This window comes from Triturus cristatus, chromosome 8, assembly GCF_964204655.1.
Source record: "Triturus cristatus chromosome 8, aTriCri1.1, whole genome shotgun sequence".
Lineage (NCBI taxonomy): Eukaryota > Metazoa > Chordata > Amphibia > Caudata > Salamandridae > Triturus > Triturus cristatus.
The window spans coordinates 296,185,065-296,209,420 of NC_140591.1; the positions used below are offsets into that span (position 1 = coordinate 296,185,065).

Here is a 24,356-nt window from a genome sequence, read left to right on the forward strand (position 1 = left end):
ATCCTGGTGGTAGTGGATTAGGCAAAGTGTGTGTGATCTAGAAATCCTGGGCATGAGCATCTGTCCTCATATTAGGCTGCTGCTTTGAGTGGATCTTCTGTGACAGCAGCAGGGCAGAGTCCTGCACCACGGCTAGGGCAGTCTTCTCTCCATGCTTGAAGATTGAGCGGCAACAGATGACTGCATTCAACCATCCTCCTCATGCTGTCATCATTGCGTTGCATTGCAAAGCGTGCCGACCCAAAATTACCATATGCCTGCTATTGGGGCCAGTTTGTGGTTTGTTGCGGCTCTTGGTAAATAGACCCACTGTAAGCTAAAATAACCAAGTTATTGATTTTCTTATTGTCCCTAGCCCAGTAAAGATTTGCTTTGGACATAGTTGAGGCTTAGTTATCTGCTCTTTCAGCTTTTTCACAGTTATCAGATCAGCCTTCCTTATTTAAATCACCTGTTGTGATGCAAAAAAATGTTTTAAACGATATGCAGCATTTGTTTCCACCTAGACTTTTATTAGTTCTCACTACGACTCGAATTTAGTCCTCACATTCCTGTACTCCTTTTGAGTCGCTACATAGCTGTCCATTGTGGCTCTTCACTCTCAAGACTGTTTTTCTCATTACCATAACATTTGCACTGCATGTGAGTGAGCTACAAGCCCTGTCAGTTCAGTTCAGTTTAGAAATACGTTCATTTAGACCATAGGTCTTTAAACAACATAAAAACATGGTACAATAAATATTTTTAAAACATTCAATACAAAGCTTCAGCGACACCATTGTAATGGGCTAATTCCTGCCTAGATCCTACAGGTTACACAGTACGACATATATAAAAAACACCCATAATATTCTAGAAGATAAAAATCTATCTAAAAATATCTTAAAACTAATGCTCCACCATAAAAAATTTATTTAGTACAATAACCATCCTCGCTTCTGGGCTAATTTTCAATCAACCATTTCTATTTCCAGCAAAGACCTTTTTTCCGCCTTCATATATTTTGCGATGGCAATTGCTATATCGAGGTTTGGCATATCTGTAAGAAGTTCGATTGCTAATAGGCGCTTGGTAACACCATATTTTAAAAAGATGGGGCGTAAAAACAATTTCTGCTGAGGTAAAAATCTTTGACAGTCCATAATATGTAAATTATCACATTTTGTGCCCAACCTACTTAAACATTTACCATCAGGTCGTAACATTACTGATTTTCTACTCTCATGTGATACACAGTGATTAATGCCTATTCTCCATCTTGGAACTTCTGATATAAGCCCTTGGTTGGGTAATGTATCTAGATAGCCGTGTCTGTCAACCCACCATGCACAATTCTTTATAGACAAACTGGTATTAAAGCCGCAAGTTTATTTTCTTCCGAAAGTGGTCCCTCCTTTTCATATCAGGCAAATGATCACCCTCCCGGTATTCTTCGCCCCACCTCACCCTTCATAGAAAAAGATATATTCCATTGGCAAGTTTGTACATTGATTGTAATGAGGAGCATCGTGTGGACAATCAGCTTGATGTTGCATTGTCTGAGGTGAAGAATGGCAAGGCAGTGCAGAAAAGGACCATCTCCCATTGGATCATTCTCTGAATAAAAATCGGCTTTGCATTGACAAAGAAGCAGCCCTCTGGGGACTTGAAAGCTCATTCACCAGGGACAAGGCTGCTACATCTGCATTGTCAAGTGGAGTGCCTGTCCTAAACATTTGCCAGGCTGCTACTTTGGCATCGGGTCATATGTTCATGTAATACTACTCTCTGGACAACAAGGTCCCTCGAGATGGCCACTTTGCCAGCTTGGTCTTGCAGTGCTTTTTAAGCTGATTCTGTTCACAGTCCTACCACCTCGGAAGTATTGCTTTGGTATCTATTCACAAGGTTAGGTATCTGCAGTTAAGTCTGCCTCAGAAGAACCAGTTACTTACCTTTGATAATGCTCTTAATTGTAGATACCCTGTCTGACCACAGAATCCTTCCCCCCTCCCTTTTCTGTGATTTGGGCTCTTTTTCCATAAAAAAGGTCCCTAGTCTAGAGATCTGCACACTTGGCAAACCAATCTGCTGATTTGCTCTGTGTCTGGGTGCTTAGAAAGCAACTGACATCCTAGAAGGGATGACAACGACTTGGAGCTGCACTACGCCACTACTAATGGGTAGGGGTATTGATGAAAGATTTCCAGATCCAGTCTAATGCCTGCTGAACATTTGCATGGTGAGAAATCTATGGTCTATTATTTCTCTCTTGTGTCTTGTTGAGTCCTGAGCTTGTGCACCCCTACAATACCTCCCTGAGAAGCTTTTGACTTATTGTCATCCCTGCCACTTAGTCATGTTCTGAGGGGGTGGTGGTTGGTTCAGTTTGCAGAGACCTAGTAGGACGGACCCTGAGGCATCAGAGGCAAAACAAATACTCAACCCTCCACAATTGAGGCCCAGTAGATCCTTCTTGCCCCAAGGTCCTCGTAAACTGGGTCCGGAAAATACTTTTAAAATTAACGTGTGCTCCTTAGCTGATAACGGTTTATTAGGACCACCAACACAAGACCAGACAATCATGATTTTGAACAATGTCTAGAGAGAAGAGTTGTTCTCCCTACTGAATGGGAATAATACTGTTGGACACGTATGTGTTGACTATGAAAAGCTGTGTAGAAACCTTGGTGCTTAACAAGTTATGGTAGGCTTGTAGATTAGTAAACAGAAAAAAACATCTGTTGAAGCTCTGTGGTGCTAGCATTTGGTTGTATTGACCTGGCACATTTGTTTGAATCAAATTCTGTCCAGCTGAATAATCAACTTTTAAGTTGTGAAGAGATTTCGTTTTTTATTCTTTTTCAAAAGACTGATCTTTTTTTAACTATGTTCTGGGATTTTTGACCATTTCTGTTGGGCCAAAAAGTCTCAATACACTAGATGTTGTACTGGCCTCGTAACAGGATCTGAGAAAGTCCCCTAATTCGAATGTCCTTTCTCAAAACATACCATAGATGCCAAGCAACAAGTTCTCAGTTTGGGCCTGGATTTACAGCTGGAATGGATGACACTGGAGGACTTTCAAAAGCACCTTGATGGAGTGGATGAGATCTTTTCAGCAACTCAGCCAATATCAAACAGTGAGTGATGGTGATTGATTCAGTTACGTGTGGGACAGTATTTATGAAAAGGTTTTCAAAATTGCACATTTTTTCTCCTTAAGCACAACTGAGAGATGCGGTCCGGAATGGTGACTACACGACTGTGAAACTTGCACTTAACTCAAAGGAACAATATGACTTGGAACAAGAGGTGAGTGTGATAAGTGCTCCTGTGTTCTGATTTAGTGAATGTATATGACAGGCAGTTGACAGGCCTAGCTGACCTGGACGCCCTACAGCTCACACAACTGGTACCTTCCGCCACTCACGAAAAAGGCCATATCCTAGACCCCATCTTCTCAAATGACCCCAGACTGAAGGTGCTAGCACCCAAACGGATGCCTTGGACAGACCACTCCCTGATCTCATTGTCATTGTGCCTTCTTAAACCTCACACAGTTGACCATTAAAAAGAACATCCGGAAGTGTGGCGCAAATGACCTAGAAGAGTCATGAGTTCTCCGCACCACCAGACACTAAAGACCTAGAAGAGGCCCATAACAACTGGCTAACCTGGATAAATGGTTCCATAGACCGAAACTTCAAGAAGCCAGGTCCACTGATGCAAAAAAAACTCAACAGATCGTCCTAGTTCTGCCCAACGCTGGTCGCCCAAAAGAAGAGCTGTAAAAAGCTGGAACGAAACTGGAGGAAATCTTACGACCCAGAGCTCAAAATAGAGCTGTATGGCTAGTTTATAGGCTATCACAAGAGCATCAGGAAAGCGCAAGCGGCTTTCTTTGAAGAAAAAATAGCCAAGTCTGCCAATTCCTCTAAGGAGCTCTTTAAAGTAGTCAAGTCCCTTACCACAATTGACCCCGGAACGAACATCATCATCAAAAGAGGGATGCAATGGGCTAGACTCATTCTTCAAGAGCAAGGTGGAAAATATTTATAATTCCCTCCACCCTAACTCCACCAAGAAATTGGCTATCCCGGAGGACTCCAACAGCACCACAAAATCCCCAAGGAAGGGAGAGCAAGCAGGACTCCCCACCTCCCCCGCCCTCTTATCCTTCCCCAAAATGAGTGAAGAACAGGTGGGCTCCTTGTTACAGAATATCAAATCCGGCTCTCCTCTAGACCCGGCTCCACCCCATATTCTTGCCCAGGGCGGGAGAGCTGTCCTAAGCCAACTTTCCAATCTAATCACTCTTTCCTTCGAAAATGGCAAGGTACCCAAAGAGTGGAAGCACGCCATCATTAAACCCCTACTGAAAAAAAAACAACTGGACCCTGCCGCTCTGGCTAACTATCGCCCAATATCCCCGTTGCCCATCCTGGGCAAGATCGCAGAGGAACACGCGAAAAGCACGATCTCACATTTCCTGGAAGACAACAACAACATACACCAGACCCAGATGGGATTCCGACCAAAACAGCACAGAGTCAGCACTGCTTGTGGTCACTGAAAAACTTAAAAACATTTTAGACCAAGGGAGAGCCGCAGCGCTTGTACTATTGGATTTAGGCGTGGCGTTTGAAATGGTAGACCACACAGTACTGATCCAAAGGCTTGAGGAAGTTGGAATTAGAGGAACAGCTTACCAATGAGTGGCTTCATTCCTGAGTGGGAGATCCTTTCAATGCATGGAGGCCAGAATCACGTCAGACTCCCTCTCAGCACCATGGGGAGTTCCTCCGGGATCGAACCTAAGCACAACACTCTTTAACATATACCTTAGCCCCCTGGCCCACATAATACAGGAGTTTGGCCTCTCCATCATGTCATATGCCGCTGACACTCAACTCAATCTCAGATTCCCTTAACTCGGATCCTTCCCGAGAAAAAATCGGATCTTGGATGGCTGAATGGGGACAAACCCGAGCTAATGATTCTGGGCAGCAACCTCAGCCCTCGCTCGGAGATACTCTGGCCAGCTACATGGGGGACGCCCCCTCCCCCCCCCCCCAAAACATCCATAAAACATTTAGGATTGTGGCTGGACCAGAACCTGACAATGGAGGTCCAGGCCAAAAACTGTCAAGTACCTGTTTTGGGAAACAGACTGCAAGTGGTACAGAATGTAGCTGCATGACTGCTTCTGGTCATACCCAGACATCAATCAGCCAGATCCTCCTTAAGGGAGCTTCATTGGCTCCCGGTCCAAGCCAGGATCAAATTGAAGTCCAAAAGCCTGGATCACAGAGCCATGTATGGGAGAGGCCCCACTCTGATACAAAAGTTGGCCTCACATTATTCACCCCGTCGCCACCTTAGGTTAGGCTCTATCTTTCTGATGAATACAACCAGAATCAAGAGATCTAGGTGGGGTGGAAGGTCATTCTCACACCCGGTACCTAAACTTTGGAACAGCATGGATCCAGAACTCCAACTAATTGAAAACTAAGCGTCCTTCAAAAAAAGACTCAAAACATGGCTTTTCCCCTAAACTCATGCGCTAACATCTGCCTGTCCTCTCTCGCTTCAGCGTTGGGATGCCCAAGGGTAGCAATGCGCTTTACAAATCCCCTAAACTTAAACTTAATTGTGTTTCTGATTACACCTACACTCATGGATCCTATTGGAGGGATACTGATAATGCAAACTACAGGTTTGTAAGAACAAATGCAGTCTTTACTCTTGAGGTGGCTGATTGGTGGTAAGATACTTTAATGTTGAATCTGTAATATTTTCTGGCGAGAGACATAATTAAAGATAAAAGTAAAAAAACTAAATCTTTACCAATGCAGCTTTAGATATTTATTTAATCAGACCATATTTGTACCTACTTTTATCCAAACCTATTCATGCCAGCAGAGAAATTTATTTACACCCTACACTTGAAGTGAGGTCTGAAATACTATCTCAACAAACAAGAAGACATGAAAAATGTAATCCGTCATTAGTTACTTTTGGCACTGTCCCATTAGTGAAATCAGTACAGTTAAAAGCTCATTGGAATGTCTTGTCATTCTTTCTTTGTTATCAGATAACAAATCTGTCTTGTTCAGAAAAAGCATAGAGCTTGATTCTACCTTATTGTTTTTGTCTGAATGTAGGTTTAATTGATTTGTTCACCTACTCATCAACCCTCTGTCATCTTCATTTCTCACTAAAGAAAATAATGATCTTGCTGGTCTAATGAGTGATTTGGAATATAAATAAAGGCCAGTTGATGAAGAAGGAAAAGTTACTTGTAATTCAATTTGTTCATTATTGGATGGATTAATGAACAACCAACATTAAACTACCTCACTCCTCTCCTTAACTTGGAGAGAGATTTATTTTTTCATCAGTACAAGATGTTCAAAAAAGAATTGCCTCAACAATTGGAGCTTTGCCCTCTGGGGATGCACAGTGAGCCTGGAGGCCTAAAGGCACAGTGCTGGAATCATATCCACTCATTCCCTTCAAGGTCTTACATAATTTGTTGACAAACGTTTGTCTCAGTTGATTATGGTTCTCTGACCTTCAAGTTCTAGCCTTCCATTTCAAAGAGCTCTCTTGCCTGAGCACAGTGCTTCCCAAACGTTGGACTTCTAGGGACCTCTACTTAATCAGTACCGGAACCAGGGGACCCCGACTGAATCCTTAATGGAATCCAAGGGGGACCCCCCCCCCCCCCTTCCCCACCCCCCGCATGTGTCATTACTTTAGTCGGCGACCCTGCCCTTCGCATTGGTGAGGATTTGAACTGCAAAACAATACACAAAAAATACAGAATAGAGCATTAAAACAAATAGTGTCACATTTTATTTTTTTCACAAACCTATATAAATAATTTTGAGGCCACTCATCGTCCATACTATATCCTTTTTGATGCCCCTGCACTGCTCCCATGATTCAATCTGAGATACTAATTAAATTTATAGCCTCTAATTTCAAATTACTTTACATTTACAGTAAGTTTTAACATTTTGATTGTACATTTTTTTGATTTTATTTATATACACTTTATTAATCTGTTAATATTATGCAGTTATCTAAGTAGTCGCTGACCCCCTGAGTAGGCTTCGTGGACCCCCAGGGGTCCCCGTACCACAGTTTGGTAACCAGTGCCTTAGCAGAAAAGATGTGGTCTTTTGCCTTGTGCTTGAGCATGACTAAACATAAGCCCACCCAAACGTTCCCAATCCTCCATAGAGTTCTGGGTTTTTCCGTGCCTGTCGAATGAAAGTACCTGAATGTCTAGACATGGGTGAAAGGGGTAATGCCAAAGGGTAAGGCAGGAGAGACTCAAGCTCTAACTCTCAAGACCTGGCCGCTTTTCCTTTCCATATTAAAGAAGGATGGCCCAAAGGAAACTGGAAGAGGTACACAGATTATAGCAGACTCTGTGATACTCCCAGATAAAGGAATCCATAAGAAAAACAACATAACCCAGCAACAAGTTTGCTGGTACTGATTGCAGAGAAAATTAACACAAGGCGTCTCTAGAAAACAAATAAGGTGCAAGCTGAAGGTAAAGTCCTGGTGACAAACTCTGCAGCAAGCGATAAACCCACCAACAGCCAATGTTGCCAGGCTGTGACTGCAGGTTCCAAGTGGATCTTTATACTCTCTGTGCCAGTATTTACCCAAATGTGACCCTTATTTTGTTTTATTGTAGTCCTTTGGCCACCTTCATTTGGGTGCTCCTCTTTTAGTCAGACTTGTAATGATCACGATCTTCAATAGGCACCCCATTTGTAATGCCTGATGAGACTTATTCCTCCTCTTTGCGATGCACTCACAAGCATCCACAATCAACCCCCCTAAACAGCCTGTTGCTCTGCCACACTTTGTGCCCTCCTGGCTGTCACCATCATTTCAGAATCCACATCAGACACTCAGAGCTACCCTTGTCCCTACACATTGAGTCCCTAGCACTCTACCACTCCCTGTTACAGCAAAAATATCCTCTAGATGGGGAGAAAGTGGAACTAGAGATTGGGATTCAAAAAAAACTGGTATTGTGTTTAACTTGCTATTCTATTGTTTCGCTGCAGGACTCAAGTGGAATGACTTTAGTCATGTTTGCTGCAGCTGGAGGTCACGATGATATCCTTCGACTTCTTGTTAAGAAAGGAGCAAAAGTCAACAGCAGACAGAAGAATGGAACCACAGCTCTGATACATGCAGCTGAGAAAGTAATGCTACTTATCTAATTAACACTTTTTGTTTTGGGTGCAGATGAAAATAAATATTCCTCAGCGGATACAACTATCCCAATGTTCTGTTTGCAGGCATTCCTCACTTTGCTTCATTTTAGAATCTGTGTTAGTGCCCCTAATCTATGGCACCATCCTAAACTGAAACAAGCATTGGCATAGCCAATAGGTCTCGCCTTTGGGACCTTATAAGTGTTTAGCCATGCAACAGTTGCATAAATAAATACTTATAAGGTCCCAAAAGCGAGACCTATTGGCTATGCAAAGCGGCCGTGGGGCCGCTAAAGTGAAAGTAATCGCGGTAAAGCGCGGTGCGCGTGCCCGCACACATGCACTGTAGCTCCAGGCTGGCCTGGTAGCACTTTTTGGAGCCCTCTCAATAAGTCTCGCCAGACCAGCTCATGCGCTGGGTCAGGCGAGACCTAAAAACAGTCAGTCCCCAGCACCAATCACCCTTAGTGGGAGACTCCTGAGTTAGGAAAGCCTCTTGGTCTCTGCACCCCATAATCTTAATAAAGGATCAACACTGGACCTCTTTTATAGATAATGCCTGGGGGCAGAATAATTCATAGTTTGTGCTGCAGCTGTAGTTGTAACCAGTTGTGAAAGCTCCAGTGGTGAATCCTCCTGGACTACGCATAAGCAAAGTTTAGTCACCTCTGTTAATACGGGTCCCCATTGGGTGTATGTTTTGTAAAATAAAAGTTAATATTTGCTATTTTTGTATGTATGAGTTGTGATCACTTTAAAGATGGTGAAAATTTGAATGACGAGTCTCCAGTTCACCTCCCTTGATGTTTACCTGTAGCTGATCACAGGAATTGGTTGGTATAAATTGGAGAGTGCAAAGTTAAGAATGGTGTCGGAGTACAGAAACTACAAGGGTTGTCCTTCTCATACACTTTACTAAGGTCTGGTCACAGGAAATGCACAAGTGTATCATCAGTGAAGCCCTCCCTTGAATTCTGCTGTCTGTCGCTGTAGCTACTAGAACATGGCTTTTCCTGGCCAGATTCATGGCCACCCGGTCTTGCCTGAGTGGTTTAAAGAATGAATTATTAGACTGCAATGTAAGCTGAAGGCATCCCCAGCTTATTTGGAAACTCCCATCTTTATAGGAAGGCACCAGGGCGGAGACAATGCACTTCTAAGTGTGAACAGTAGCCTGCCCATTTACTCTTAAGGTGGGATTAAGCCAGTTAGTGATGCATGCTGGCCTTGTCTGTGTAGAAGCTCTCTTCCAATGTAAGGAGTCTGCCTCTGAGCTACAGGGCACTGAAGCCCTCTCTAGCCCTACCCAGAAGTTGGAGGCAGGCTTCTCTAGATCACACAACCGGTGCAGAGTGACGGCATTGTTTGCTTAGCACTCTTCCCGTGAGGTAATTTCTGCACATTTTCAGCATTGCAGATTCCTACTGCATCCACCCCCCAGCCCCAACCTTGCTGTCTCTGGTGCCTACTATCCTTCTGCCATGGAATCAAGCATACTCCAATCACCAAAATGCGTGGTATGGATGATGGAAGAAGTAGCCCTGTTTCACACTTGGGGATCCCTTGAGCTTGCTGTTCTAGATGTTCATCAACCACTTTCTTACTTGTTAGTCAGACCCAAAACTTAAAGAAGGCTCCAAGTGAACCTTGAAAATCTCCTTGGTCCATGTAGGCATGCATCAGAATGTCCCCTAGGATTTGAAACCAGTCTCACTGCCTCAATTGCCAAAATCTGTCCTTTCTGAATACAGAGCTATTGACCTTAGTCATGTGGACGTTTGAGTTACAAACTGTTTAACTTTGAAGGGTCTGTAAAATTTCTGTTAGCAACTTTAAATAAAGTATGTTACGTGTTACTCCAATTATTTTTTAGGTCTCGCCTATGCAGCGCGCATGCACTGCATAGGAGACCTTTAGCCGTCGTGAAGCTCTTTTTCAAAGCACATACTCCTGCTTGTGGCAGCATACGCCTTGCGGGAACGCGCAGCGGCGCACCACAAGCACGAGTATGTGCTTTGAAAAAGAGCAGACTGCTCTCCCCAGCGCTCGCACCACTCGCTGGTGCACCCCTCCGCCTCTCTCTCCCGCTGCAGCCTGCATGCCTTTTTTTTTTTTTTTTTTTTTTAACTTTATCGTGAGGCGCGGGCGTTTGTGTTTCACTACTTGTGTACTCCTGTTTATTTAATCTTTTAAATTATCTGCACTTCTAAACTCCTGCTACATTAACATTTTAAATCACAAATTATAGCTTCCCCCATGCGTTTCAACCTCCATACAATCTGAAAGATTGGCCTGCTTGTTTCTTTAGCGCTTTCAACTAACACTATGTTTATTAAATATCCACCTTTCACACGTGGTTCCGCATGTTTGTTGTTAATATACAGTTTTACATCATATATATTTGTTTTCCCCGTCCTGGTTCATTTGTGTCATCCGCCATAGAACCTTTGCCAGCATGTTTCTCCTTAATTTCCACTGCACTTCTTGGTTCACTGACTATCCATGTAATTTCCCATGTTTTCTGTTGATTTAAACTTTTACATTATAAACATTGGATTTCCGGTTACTTGTCCTCCTCCACACAATACCAAAGCAGAGTCTGCATCTTTTCTTAACTTTAAAGCCTTTGCTGTGTCTTTTGTTATTGTTTTCACTGCCCTCTGGGGTCTTCAACTACCAGTGTACGCCTCTTCTGTTTATCACGTCATACGTGCCCTACATATTAATTACAGATGGGCATACCCTCTATGTCATATGCCCGTTTACTCCTAAACATCACACATTAGAAAACAACCCTTGCCGTCCGGTTTCACTTTTTCTCCTCCGAACCATACACACAATTTGGCGGTATGTTCCCTCATGTACTCCACACGCTTTTTATTTTTTTCCTCCTGCTCCATAAATATTTTAAATTAGAAAGTGGAGCCTCCGCCTTGTGGTATCACAGGATTCCCCCTTCATACAGTTTAAAAAAAATCTTTTGATAAGTGTCACTGACGTTGTCACAGAGCCATCTTTTGGTTTTCCCTTCGCTACACCTGTAAAGATCCACTTACACGTATTGTTTCCCATGCTTACTCATTCATACAGCCTTTCACGTGTTTTTTTCACATGTTTTCCACGCATTTTCCAGTTTTTTTTCCCCCCCCCCCCGCATTTTTAGTATGATACGTCTACATTTTGTTTTACATTTGTGTCCACTAGTTATTTCTCATCATCTACATATCATTCAGGAATGTACACATTGTATGTGAAATGCGACATTGTTCTGACGTTCACCACTACATTTTCTATGGTTCTGCCCACCACCGATTCTTTACCTAATGTTTTGCTAACAAACTTTACATTCATTTCTGTTAAGCTTTGCTTTTTTCCTATTTCAGTTATGTAGCTGTGCTTTGATGTACAGCCTTAACCTACGCGGCACCTCAAAGGTGTGAAGCTGAACGGCGGTTTACCTTGTTTCTAAAAGTTCTTGGTGCCATGGTGGCTTAACCTTATTACTGTAGCGACTTGCTACATTTCTGTGAAGTCTGGCATGTCATCCATAACAAAAAGATGGCACCAAGACTTTCACATTTACAAAGCCATGACGTTAAATACAGGAAAAGCAACTTTTTCTGGCAAAAAACCTTTGCAATGTTACTGCTTTTCAGTAGACGTTATTTCCCCCAGCACTACCATGTAAATTTTATTTGTTTGCAAAATCCTGTGGATTTCCGCTCTATTTTCAACATTCACACATATATTCTTTATATTTCAATTTCAATCCCTGCTTCTATCCTACTTCTTCAATTCTTAGGCCATGCTTCTCTGTTATCACAGATTCTGTTGACATCCAGGCTATCAATTTGAACAAATTTATATTTACAAAGTAAAGCCCCACAAATGGCCTCAATAACATATAATCAAATCAATAAGTTAAACAAAAAATAAACATAAGCATATTTTAGGCGACACCTACTGGTTTTGCCAATGCTTGTTTGACTAGCTCCCTTCACTGGTATGCAATGGTCAGCTGCAGTATTTGGACCAGTTACTTTCACTGGTCCCCTATGATCAGTGGCAGTATTTGCCCAGTTTCTTTCATTGGTCTCCTATGGCCAGCTGCCGTATTTGGACTAGTTCCTTTCACTGTTTTCCAATAGTCAGCAGTAGACTTCTGTGATACTACTGTGAGTCTTCTGTGTTCCTTCATTTATACATCCTTTTCTCCAACCTTTGTCCAGCAATTCATCCAGATGCCACCCTGTTCCTCTCCCATGGGTTTGCTTTATTCTCTTAGGGTTTCCAAATGGAGGGATTAAATACCTGTCTGGCAGCCAAAACAACTCTTTCCTTGTATGGAAAATGTTGTGCTACCTACGAGATAGTGGTCCCTCGGATCCTTTGTTCTACTCCCTCTCTGCTTCCTTTCTTCTACTCACTCGACTCTCTGCTTCCTTTCCTCTCACTCTTCGCCTCTCTGCTTCCTTTCGTCTACTTCCTCGCCTTGCTGCTTCCTTTCTTCTACTCCCTCGCTTCTCTGCTTCCTTTCTTCTACTCCCTTGACTGTCGCTTCCTTTCCTCTCACTCCCTGCCCCTCTGCTTTCTTTTTTCTACTCCCTCGTAACTTCCTTTCTTCTACTCTCTCGCCTCCCTGCTTCCTTTTTTCTACTCCCTCACCTCTCTGCTTCCTTTCATTTTCTACTCCCTCGACTCTTTGCTTCCTTTCCTTTCACTCCTCGCCTCTCTACTTCCATCCTTTTACTCCCTCACCTCTCTGCTTACTTTCTTCTACTCCTTCGTCTGCTTTCTTTCCTGTACTCCCTTGACTACCTGCTTCCTTTTTTCTACTACCTCACATCTCTGCTTCCTTTCTTTTCACTCCTCTACTCTCGCCTTCCTTTCTTATACTCCCTCGCCTCTCTGCTTAGTTTCCTCCCACTCCTCGCCACTCTGCTTCTTTTCTTCTACACCCTCTCCTCTCTGCTTTCTTTCCTCTCGCCTCTCTGCTTTCTTTCCCTACTCCTTGCCTCTTTGCTTCTTTTCTTCAACACCCTTGCCTCTCTGCTTCTTTCTTCTACTCCCTCGCTACTTCCTTTCTTCTATTACCATACCTCTCTACATCCTTTCCTCTCCCTCCTTGCCTCTCTGCGTCCTTTCCTCCCACTCCTTGGCTCTCTGCATCATCTTCTTCTTACTCCTTGGCCTCCTGCTTCCTTTCTTTTACTTCATCACCTCGGTGCTTCCTTTCCTCTCTCTTTGCCTCTCTGCTTCCTTTCCTATCACTCATCTATCTGCGTCCTTTCCTCTCACTCCTTGCCTCTCTGCGTCCTTTCCTATCACTACTCGTCTCTCTGCTTCCTTTCCTCTCACTCCTTGCCTGATTCCTTTCCTCTCACTCCTTGGCTCTCTGCTTCTTTTTCCTCTCACTCTTTGGCCCTCTGCTTCCTTTCTTCTACTCCCTCGCTGCTTCCTTTCTTCTACTCTCACCTCTCTGCTTCTTTTCTTCTCGCTCCTCGACTCTCTCCGTCTTTTCTTCTACTCCCTCGCCTGCTCCCTTTCGTCAACTCCCTCACCTGCTTCCTTTCTTCCCCCTCCTCTGCTCTCGGTTTCCTTTCTTCTCACACCTCAACTCTCGGCCTCTTTTTCCTCTAACTCCCCGGCCTTCTGCTTCCTTCTAACCCTCCGCCTCTCCACTGCTTTTCTTTGAACCCCTTGGCCCTCTGTTCCTTTATTCTGACCCTCGGCTCTCTGCTGAGGGTCAGCAAGAGAAAAAAAGCGACCAACCAGAATCAGAATTGCAGAGGTGCTTCTAGGAGTGAGACATAGCACAATAAACTGAGCGCAAGGACACACAAAGATAACGCTGAGAGTCGGGACACCTTTATCCAGAGCAAGGCCCTCCGGTTTGGGAAAACCCATTGCCAGTTTTCCATACTCCATGCAGGCCTGGGATAGTGGGAGTGCATGTAGTGACAGGGCACAAGTCCTAAAACAAGCATTGGCATAGCCAATAGGTCTCGCCTTTGGGACCTTATACGTGTTTAGCCATGCAACCATTGATGTTGCACCAAGGATATTGTGCTGGCTAACTAAACACTTATAAGGTCCCAAAGGCAAGACCTATTGGCTATGCCAATGCTTGTTCCTTTCTTAGGAGAAGAATTTAAATAGGGCTTAAACTGTTTTGATTGTAATTCAGTACATGGGAATTTCTCATAAAAATGATCTATGGTCTCTCATAGTTTTCAATATTCTAGTATTTTTTAAATATTAATAAAGATGACAAAATGGAGAGCATAGGTGGGTATATTTTTACACTAGTATTTGCTTGTGTATTTAATAATTGTTGCAACAATTAATCCGAATTTAATTTTACCACCAAGTGATTTTTATCACAGATGACCTTACCCTTGTATCCAGTTTTGCTTCTCGGAAGTTTTAGTAGGTTATGCTTTCTTATTTTTAAAGTTTCTCCCAACTTTTTTTTTTTACTTAGAATTTTCTGACATCTGCCGCAATTCTCTTGGATGCTGGTGCTTACGTAAACATCCAACAGACAAATGGAGAAACTGCTTTAATGAAGGTAAATTAAATTTAGTAATTTTTGCACACTTTTAGTACTTGTATTCAAATACTTTTTATGTTTTTGAATGTTCCTCGGCTGAATTCTTTCATGACATCTAGAAGTAGGTTGCTGGACAAATGTTAATATATTTAAATTCATTAGTACATACAAAGAACCGTGGATATGCTATAAGGACCTGCACATCAACCCTGGTTCTAGGACATAATTTTAGCACAGTTAGTATGGCAACAATATAGGGTGCTGAACAGTGTTAGATACTTATCCACCACAAGTATCCCAAATATTGGGATCACCATTAACTCCCAATAAACAATATCAAAACCAAAAACACTGTAGCACACCACACCAGATTGTAGATCTAGTGTAACCAAGTTCATTTGATTCACGTCGAATTGGTAACAATTGACTTTTATTCCATGGTCATAAAAATATAGTCATTTTCAATTCACAGCCAGCCGGCTTACTAACCCGGACGTCATACGACTGTTACTCTACACTTGGGCTTGGACTTATCATGGTCGTTAATGTGACTTCTTCATTGTACTTATGATGTTAAAGATTCTTTCTATAATTATTTAACTTGTGACTTACTGGACAACAGATTAAACATCCAGAACTGATAAGAAGTGTTATGATTTATTCTCGATGGACTTGGATTTGTGAAAAGATTCTTTAGAAGTAGTATTGTTTCGTATTGGAGCTTTGATGAAGCCCATTGGGCGAAACGCGCGTCGGCTGGCTGTGAATTGAAAATGACTATATTTTTATGAACATGGAATAAAAGTCAATTGTTACCAATTCGACGTGAATCAAATGAACTTGGTTACACTAGATCTACAATCTGGTGTGGTGTGCTACAGTGTTTTTGGTTTTGATATTTTAATTCATTATTACATGCAAAAGATAAAATAACACACAAAGGCCATTACAAATAAGAATTTCTCTGGGTGTAAATGAAATTAGTTGATGCTTTTTCAATGGGTGTGATTTTTTTTTTTCAGATTTTCGGTAGTCAGTGAGTAGTTTGTTTATGGGGATGACTATCGGATTTGGCCATCGACATGGAAGATGTCACATTTTTGCAGTATAAATCTTTTCTGGATTGACATGCTGTGCATCAGTTCAGAATTATTTCTTGTAGGAAGCTGGCTCTGTATATGATATTATCACGAGGTGGTAATACCTTGCACATAGTCCAGGGTTCCCCAAAAGTACACACTGCTCAGTGCAAAACCCAAAGGGCTGTATTCGTGGTAGTGTGGGCAGGCGGCCTGAGGCCTAACACCGAGGCGTGTAAGACATTTATTGCACACACATGATCAATAAAATACACACAACTTAAGAAGGAGATCTAGACCAATTTTATAAAATTATGCTTTGTTTTTATTTTAAGACCCAGGTCTTTGTAATTAGGATTTTTTTAAATTAAAAATACTTTTCACTTTCAGAAAACGACACTTAAAAACGTTTTCACACTGCCCAGTGTTAACCTATGGGGAAAGAAATTTTGTGGTTAACCAGGTTACTATCGAACTTACAATTTCACTCTTCGGAGCCAAAAGTCAGCAAGGACCAGGGATCAGGTAGGTACCAAAACTGCACCACCAGCAGCACAGGTTGCGGCTGGGTGCAGAGGTCCAAATCTGGGTTTGACCCAATGCTTTCCAATGGAGACAGAGGGTGTCTGGAACCACACTGCTTGCAGGTAAGTAAATTGCAGCACCAAACATACACTACCAGTGGCGGCCGGGTGCAGGGTGCAAATTTGACGTTAGGCGCCCAATGCTTTTCAATGAAGATTTTCCTGATGGCAAAGAGGCTGCAGGCGCGACATCGGAGGTTGCAGAGGGAAGATCAATGAAAGCAGAGGTAAGTTGGGATGTAGGAGGCCTTAGGGACACTGTTGGTTCAACTCACCAAGGCCCAGGGGTGTCGGTGCAGTGGTGCCTTTGGACATCGGAGCTGGCCGCGGTCAGGGGGAACCTCTGGATTCACACTGCAGGTGCCATCATGGAGGACAGGAGAGGTCAGCCAACGCTGTCAGAATCACCACGGAGATTTCACTGTACAGGTTAGCCACTCAGACCAGAGCTGTGGGCATCAGGTGCAGTGTGGCCTGGCTTTGTGGATACAGGGTCTTTGGAGTCAGTTTCTTCGCCTGGTCCGCTGTCCTCGGGAGATTGCAGTCTTTATTGAAGGCAACAGTCCTCTCATGTGTTTTGGATGTTGTGGTGCCAGACTGGTCGCAGGTTTCGTCGAAACTAGATACAGGCCAGTCGGGCTGGGCCAAGGCAGTTGCCGTCTTCTGCTGCAGGGTGTATTCTTGCTTCTTAGGTTGTCTCAGATTTGAGGGCCAGGTCTGGGGAAGCCATCTAAATTCTAAATTTAGGAGGCGTTTTAGGGAAGTACCAGATAGGGCAAATGGGCATCATACCTGGGGTGACTACACCCTCTATTATGCCACCCTCCTGTGGAAGAGCGCATAGACCTAGTCCTGATTGGAGGGGTGTCTTCCTCATCCTCAAGATGGCGGGGGCAGAAAAGAATGCTTCTCCTCACTTCCTCCCACCTTAGGGGTGGGGTTGGCAGAGGTGGGCACACCTATCTTTTAGAATTTTCCCACCGGTTTTCTTCCCAAGGTGGGGGTGTAAACCAGGTGGTGCCATCTGCTGCTAGCAGCAGAGGCTGGGGTTCGCATTACGAAGGTGTTGGGCCTTTGAAGCTTCTCTCCTCGAGCACTGGCCCATCCTTTGGGGTGGGTAAAGGAACAACACCTCAGCCCAGGATGTGCATTGTTTCTGGTCCCAGGGATCCAAAAAAATGTCTGGTGATACCTGGCTGCCTACAGCCGTTCCGTGATCACACCAGGATTGGTAGGGATTCAGGGGCACCTCTGCGGTGCCCTCTGAGTACATGGTAAAATAAATCCCACACTGGCATCAGTGGGGATTTATTGAAAGGAGTAGTTTGGTACCAAACACTCCTATATTCGGTAGAGCCATCTTGGTGCAGTGGAACTCGAGTTGAGTTCCCAGCCCATGTACTCTACCTTGCCCTTATTGGAGGGTTCCCCCCCACGAAGGGGGTACCTAGGGACCCTCTTCACCTCTCGGGCCCTAGGTACCCAGTGTACCAGTTACTAGGGACTTACAGGGGGCAGAAATACCAATTGGGAGTTTGTTTTAGGGAAGAGGTACTGGCGCAGGGCACCTAGTTTGCAGGGACCCTTTGCACGCATCAAAACCAGGCAAAAAGTGGGTGTCTAACCATGCAAAAGAGACACTTTCTCACATCTCTTGTATTTTTTTTTTCCTCCCTGGTCGGCATCAACTATTTGGGGCGTTGGGTGCAAGGGGCTTTAATTGGTATTTTGTCCATCCCCTTGTGACGTCATAATGTCAGACACCTATCCCACAAAATGCTCTGCATGGTCACAATCTGCAGATAATTTTTTCTGCCTTTGGGTCTGGAAGCACAGCTGGGAGTGCAAAAGGCACTGGGAAAAAAAGTGACGTTTCATTGAGGGAACACTGACCAAAACCAAAAAACCTGAAGGGAAGAGGTTAGAAGGCTGATGTTGAGAGAATCAGGTAAGTGCTTAAGAAAACTTCTTTTGGGAGCAGTCCTTTGGAAGGACCTCAACCTCATAGGTCTCAAAGTGATCATCTAGAATGGAGTATACCCCTTTAGGTTCTACCTGAAGTGCCACCACGATTTCATCCAGAAGGATAGCCCCGAGGTTTCCAACCTTTGCCTGCTCGGAGGGCTGTGACACTTGTGCTGTGTTCCTGCACAACACCCTGAAGAAAAGAAAGACATAGAGGTGGGCTCACTATTTCATGACAGTCTCAGTTGAAAACATAGTTGAGAGACCTTGCGCTGTCAAGCGAGGAGGAAGACCGTAAGTGAATGGAGGAAACGTACAGAGAGTGCTACGATTTTAAATTAGTTGCCAAAACAGAAGTCAAAGGACATGGGGGCAAGATGCACCAGATAACACTACAGAGGCTCAGTTGGGGCCAAGCTAAAGTATTCAGAATCTTAATCGTCCAAGGCTACCACAATACCGAAATCACCCGTGATGGAGAGCAAATAAAAGCAGAAAGAACCCCACGATTCGAGGTCCAAAGACCCCATTGGTGGCAACCCCTTGGAATCAGCCTCAACTCTAAAAGGGGATCAGGAGCATGGGAGGGATGGAGAAAGAGCCTCAAGAGAAGGAGACCTTGATGCTGCGGTGGAAGGCCTCAATACCAAACAAAGAATTCTCAGTGTCAAGAGCGAGAAAAACTTAGGCTCAAAGCCAAGATGGATAACCTTATGAGGAAGATGTAGGTGTTCAGCAACTGCCTAAGGGGGCTTTTGTAGGAAGCTGGCCGTGTATATACCATACCAAAGTAAGGTATAGTGTGCAGAGAGTCCAGGGGAACCCCAAAGGTAGGCAGGGGTAAAAGTAGATAATACCGTACTCACTATTTTTGGTAGTGTGGGCGAGCAGTAAGGCCTTATCAGAGGGTAGTGTTAAACCTCTATTGTACACACTCAGGCAAAAACTGGTGTCACACACTCAAAGACTGAACTCCGACCAATTTTTGTTTGTATAAAAATATCATTTAGTTTATTTCTAGAACCAAGCCAGGCCTCGTGCAGGTAAGTGAAATAATACTTTGCAGGTATATTGCAGTTTAAATACAACTGAAATGCAGTTGGATGCAATTGGTTTGTTAACAGGTAAGTCAACAGTCAAAAATTCCTTTACAGTTACTCTTGAGATTACTTTGTACGTTACTTTCCAGATTACTTTTTAAGTAACTTTTTCTACTCAGTGCGATATGCCTAGATATCACATTGGGACATTTCCTAGATAAAAGGTAAGAAATTCAGTTTTTGTACATTTGCAGTTTTTCAAGGCTTTATACAAACTAACTCCACACTTAGGTTGTGGGAGTTGGGTTTCTGGTGTTAAAACCAGGGTTCCCCCAGGGTCAAGGATGCAATCTCAAAGCACTCTAAGCGGAACTATGGCGGCTGGGTGCAGAGTGCTGAGGCCCAATGTTGTCCAAAAGGGGATACGGCGGCCTCTGGTTGGTGGCTGCTCACGAGCAGGCCACACAGTTGTGGGAGCAAAGCTCCTGGTGTTAGGCTCAGGGCAAAGGGGGATCCGATTTAGCATCCAAAGTGCACCCACAGCGGCACAGGGGTAGCCGGGTGCAGGGTGCTGGTTTGGCGTCGGGAGCCCTGTTGATTTCAATGGGGATTCTCTGGTTGCAGCAAACACTGCAGGCTCGGGGACGAAGATCTTCTGGAGGCGCCCACCGGTTGGATAGGTAAGTTGGGATGCCTGGGGATGCTGGGACACCGGTTGGCCACCCAAGGTCATGGAACGTCCGGTGCAGGGGTGTCCTTTAGGCTTCGTGTTTTTCTTACTGGCTCCGGTCATGGTTTGGGATATCCTCCAGAAAGGGGCTGCAGGCATGGATGGCAGACTTGAGGCAGGTCAGGGATCACCAGATCCCAGGTGAGGATCACAGAGGAGACCTCCTTGTGGTGTTGGGCCACTCGAACTCGGGCCAGGGGCTTCGGGTGCAGAGTGGTGCAGACTCACGGATTTGACCAGAGTCGGAGTCTGTTGGTGAGCAAATCCAGTGCTCATGGGAGACAAATTCTGGTTTGGGAAGGCAGGGCAGGTCCTCTGGGTTCTTTGGTGATGCTGGCTGCAGGACACACCGGTATTTCGCTGGAGCAGGGTTTTGGTTGGGATAGGCCGGTAGGGCTGGTGCCAAGTCAGTTTGTGTCGTCCTCTTCTTTCAGCATGGCTTCTTTGGTCCTTCATGTCTCTTCTTGTCTGAGGAGGCCCCGAAATACTAGATTTTGCAGTGTGAATCTTTTCTGAATTCACTATGTTGTGCATTATTCCACCATCTAGTGGTTGGGTCCGGAATTGTAGTCTTTTTAGGTCTCATGCCTAGCGTTGCACTGCGTAGCAGTGCTCGCGCAGCGCGAGACATTTAGTGAGTGAAAAACGGGGTTTGGGTAGCTGACCTAGGAATCGCACACGCTCGTGCATGTGCTTTTCCTTTAGTGCTACCTGATTGGTCTTTGCGTGAGTCTTTTTGTAAAAGACTGCACGCAAGGCGGGCGCATTGCTCCGCCCATGGCCTATTGGTGTCTATTACGCGCTTGGTGCACGTAGTAGACACCAATAGGCCATGTGGTTTCAATTATCGTGCCCAGACACGGGCGCAATACTTGAAAGCACGTCTTGCTGTGGCGCACGTGCGCGCACCACTCGCAGGATTGTTTTGTTTTTGGATCCATTTCCCAAGGAAGTAAGTCGGCCGGCCTCTTCTCCATTGCCACCAGGCTCCGTTCAGCAGGCGCCCCGGGCCGTCAGGGGTCCAATGGGTCAGAGTGTGCCGGGACCTTCTAGTTGCTATTGAATTGAGACAGCGTGTTGCTCTGCCCTTCAGATTCGAGCCCGCAATCGGGTCTGGATCGTGGGCTGACGAGCCCAGGCCGGGCCTCTAAATTACCGAATATTGACAGCTTGTCTTATGTCGCATATTAACTCGATCTGCGACTCTGCGTTGGGGCAGAGTGCTTGCCTTTCCAGTCCCTGTCCTTCCCACAGTGCTCTCCCATTTCCCGAGGTATGGGCTCGTCCTTTCGAATTAAGGCAGCCCCTTGGACTGATGTGGGGCAGTGTTTGCCTGGCACACTGTTGCCTCACGGAGCACGGCTCGACTGCTTCAGGGATGTGTGCCCAGCTCTGCAGAGGGGAGCTTCTTTGAGCTGATAGCGTGCCATAATTTATTCTCTGCTCTGAACGTGTGTACCAGAAATGCAGGGCAGCCTCGTACTGCCCTGCAGTGAGCACAGAACTTCATTGCCCTTCTTGAAACAACACGGAGCGCTGCCCTAAAGCACCCCGTATGAATGCAGTTCAGGGTGCCGTACATCGCCACCACTGCACCCCTTTCTTGACCGTGGTTTCCCTGCCAACTCTTGTGCTAATATTTAAAGCGCTGGATAGCACGACACCTTTATACTCTGTACTGCTGCTTGTTTACATTTTTATGTGTCACCTTTGTAATCAACATTTGTAAAGCACTTGCATCACATCTAACACTGCTGCGCTTTCACAGCGCTTTGTTCTGCAGTAGGTTTACCTTTTTGAGGCGCAGACACGAGCCTATATTTTTCAGATTGTTTAGGTGCCACTGGACACTGCTTAGCTTTTACGGCGCTTTGTTTTCCGGTAGGCAGCTGCAGCATATACAATTGGGGATGTATGTTCAAACATGTAATAAATGTTGTGGGCGACGATATGTTCACCGAACAGTACAAAGCTTTCCACCAAGCTTTGTTTTCCGGTAGGTCTGCCCTTTTAAATGCGCATACACGAGCATATGTTTTTTACACTGCTCAGCTTTTACGGCACTTTGTTTTTCCGTAGGTTTTTACAGATGCACACACACAAGCATATGTTTTTGTAGTGTTTAAGTGCCGCTGGATACTGCAGAGCTTTTCACAGCGCTTTGTTTTCTGGTAGGTTTTTAAAGATGCGCGCGCACACAAGCGTATGTTCACTTACTATAGCATACCGTTCCACATAATACTCAAATATACCTTCTAATGGCTCATGCATCCCACTCCTATACATCCCTTTCATCCTCACAACAAACCTTTCGCAGCACATTTACATACGTCTAGACATCACCACACCATCTCCACGCATTTCTGCAGCACCACTTGCTCACAGGCATTCACGGGGAGAACAGGGGATTCCCTCCCTCCCCTCGCTACTCTACCTCCACCCCACTCTCTGGCATCCTGCATGGCTTCTTCCATTGCTGTTCGCTCCTATGCGCACCATTTTCCTGCAGACCTTTTAATGGTCAACAAGGTTGTTATAATTTCCGACCGCCACCTCCCACACCCCCATGACGAGTGGTGGCAGCATTTGCAGAGAGACCAAGGTTTGAATGGGCCTTCAGAGTGCTGAACTTTATCTCTTTGCCTGTTGTGTGCTCTGTGGACAAGTGTGGCCCGGGGGCAGTGTGAGTAGTTGGCAATCCTTTCACCAACACCAAAAAGCACGTACTGATTCTGGCAAGCTCCTCGATGCGATTCTGCTCCAAGTCCGCCTAATGAAAGAAAAGTAACAGTGAGCCGACGCCGAGACTAGAGTTCCCCATCTCCAAAGTCGGTATCTCTGGCCCTTATGCCACATCCTCTCCCTATTGGATGACACCTGTATCGAGCTAGTTAGTGTGCCCCCCTCATGTCATTGCCTGTTTTGGCTTGTTTTCCGTTGACCTCAGCATGAGGTACCTTCTGTACTTTAAAAAGCAGAACGTCTGTTCCATTCCAGTACCACCAGATGCTGTAACTCCGGTGGCTTTTCCTCTGGTTTCATTTCACTTGTGTGTGCGTCGCTCCCCGCTGGTACCTGCCTCTGAATGTTGCTCTTTCTCCCCTAGATCAAGCTTGCAACCCCTCCTCACCCTCTTACCTCTGTCTTCCCTCACCTTGGAATAACTTCACCCTACAAACCAAATCACTCAAACTTATCTGGCTATGGGAAAGGTACCCCAATGCCCATCGCCCACATTGAATCTCTCAGATTTGGAACCCGACAAACAGCGGACCCAAGAGTGTATGGTGCCACTAGTCCAAGCAATTTGTGAATACTGTGCTATACAAAAAACATAACCAAACTGAGTGATCCAGCCAAATCACTTCCTCTCCGGCTGCCTAAATTGCCCCAGTGAACTGGGAGTGATTGAAGCTGGATTATTTAGCAATTTACAATAAAAAAGCAAGTGTTGTGCAACCCTCCGGTCTCCCGAAACACGTGAGGTGGCACAAGCAAGCCGCACCTGGCGCTCCCCTGACACTCTGTTTGATCTTGGCAAACTCTCCCCGCCTGAGGTAGCAAACCTGTGGTAATGCAGCCATGATCTCAAACAGTAGGCATATCTCTGTGACTGAAAGACCAAAGTTGCTTGGTTGTAAAGTACTGTTTTAGGAGCTCCCAGATTTTTTTTTTTAGGAGGGTAGCGGGGGTGGAAGGTCGGTCTTCCGCCCCACTCCCTGACATCAGATTACCTGTTTCCCGAGTTTACAATTAAACACCAGTACTTTTCAAACTTGGTGCGCCGTGTTTTATTGCTGTGAAGTGCTTTGATCTCTAGCCCGTGTTGAATTAAGCACCCAGGGCAGTACTCTCATCTGTGGTGTAGCCATTTTGAATCCCAACAAAGCCAACGCACCCTTTCATCTTTCTGATGCGGATAAAAAGAGCAAAAGTGAGTTTGGAAAGAAGGCAAGCATGTTTATTTGCAGAGACGGCTGCGCTGCATACATCTGTGAAATATTGGTTAAAGGGGCCCTCGAGTTTAGATTTAAAAAAAAAAAAAGAACCGCAACAATAGGCTTCTGGAATGTTCTATTGTTTCGTGATGTCATCTGAGGTTTAGAGTTCTATTGTGACGTCCTTCACTGTAAGGCTCCTTTAAAGGAAGGTGTTAGCGCTTACTGCAGATTACTTG

At 44.8% G+C, this 24,356-nt stretch overlaps 1 protein-coding gene across 1 annotated transcript in view; it reads left to right on the forward strand.

Moving 5' to 3' along the window:
* The window catches only part of MPHOSPH8 (M-phase phosphoprotein 8), a 209,300-nt gene that overhangs the window by 116,610 nt on the left and 68,334 nt on the right, over nucleotides 1-24,356 (forward strand). The window contains exons 6-9 of the mRNA XM_085621552.1: nucleotides 2,997-3,122; nucleotides 3,206-3,294; nucleotides 8,076-8,216; nucleotides 14,713-14,799. Coding sequence (XP_085477678.1) covers nucleotides 2,997-3,122; nucleotides 3,206-3,294; nucleotides 8,076-8,216; nucleotides 14,713-14,799 — 443 coding nt within the window. The remainder of the gene's footprint in view (nucleotides 1-2,996; nucleotides 3,123-3,205; nucleotides 3,295-8,075; nucleotides 8,217-14,712; nucleotides 14,800-24,356) is intronic.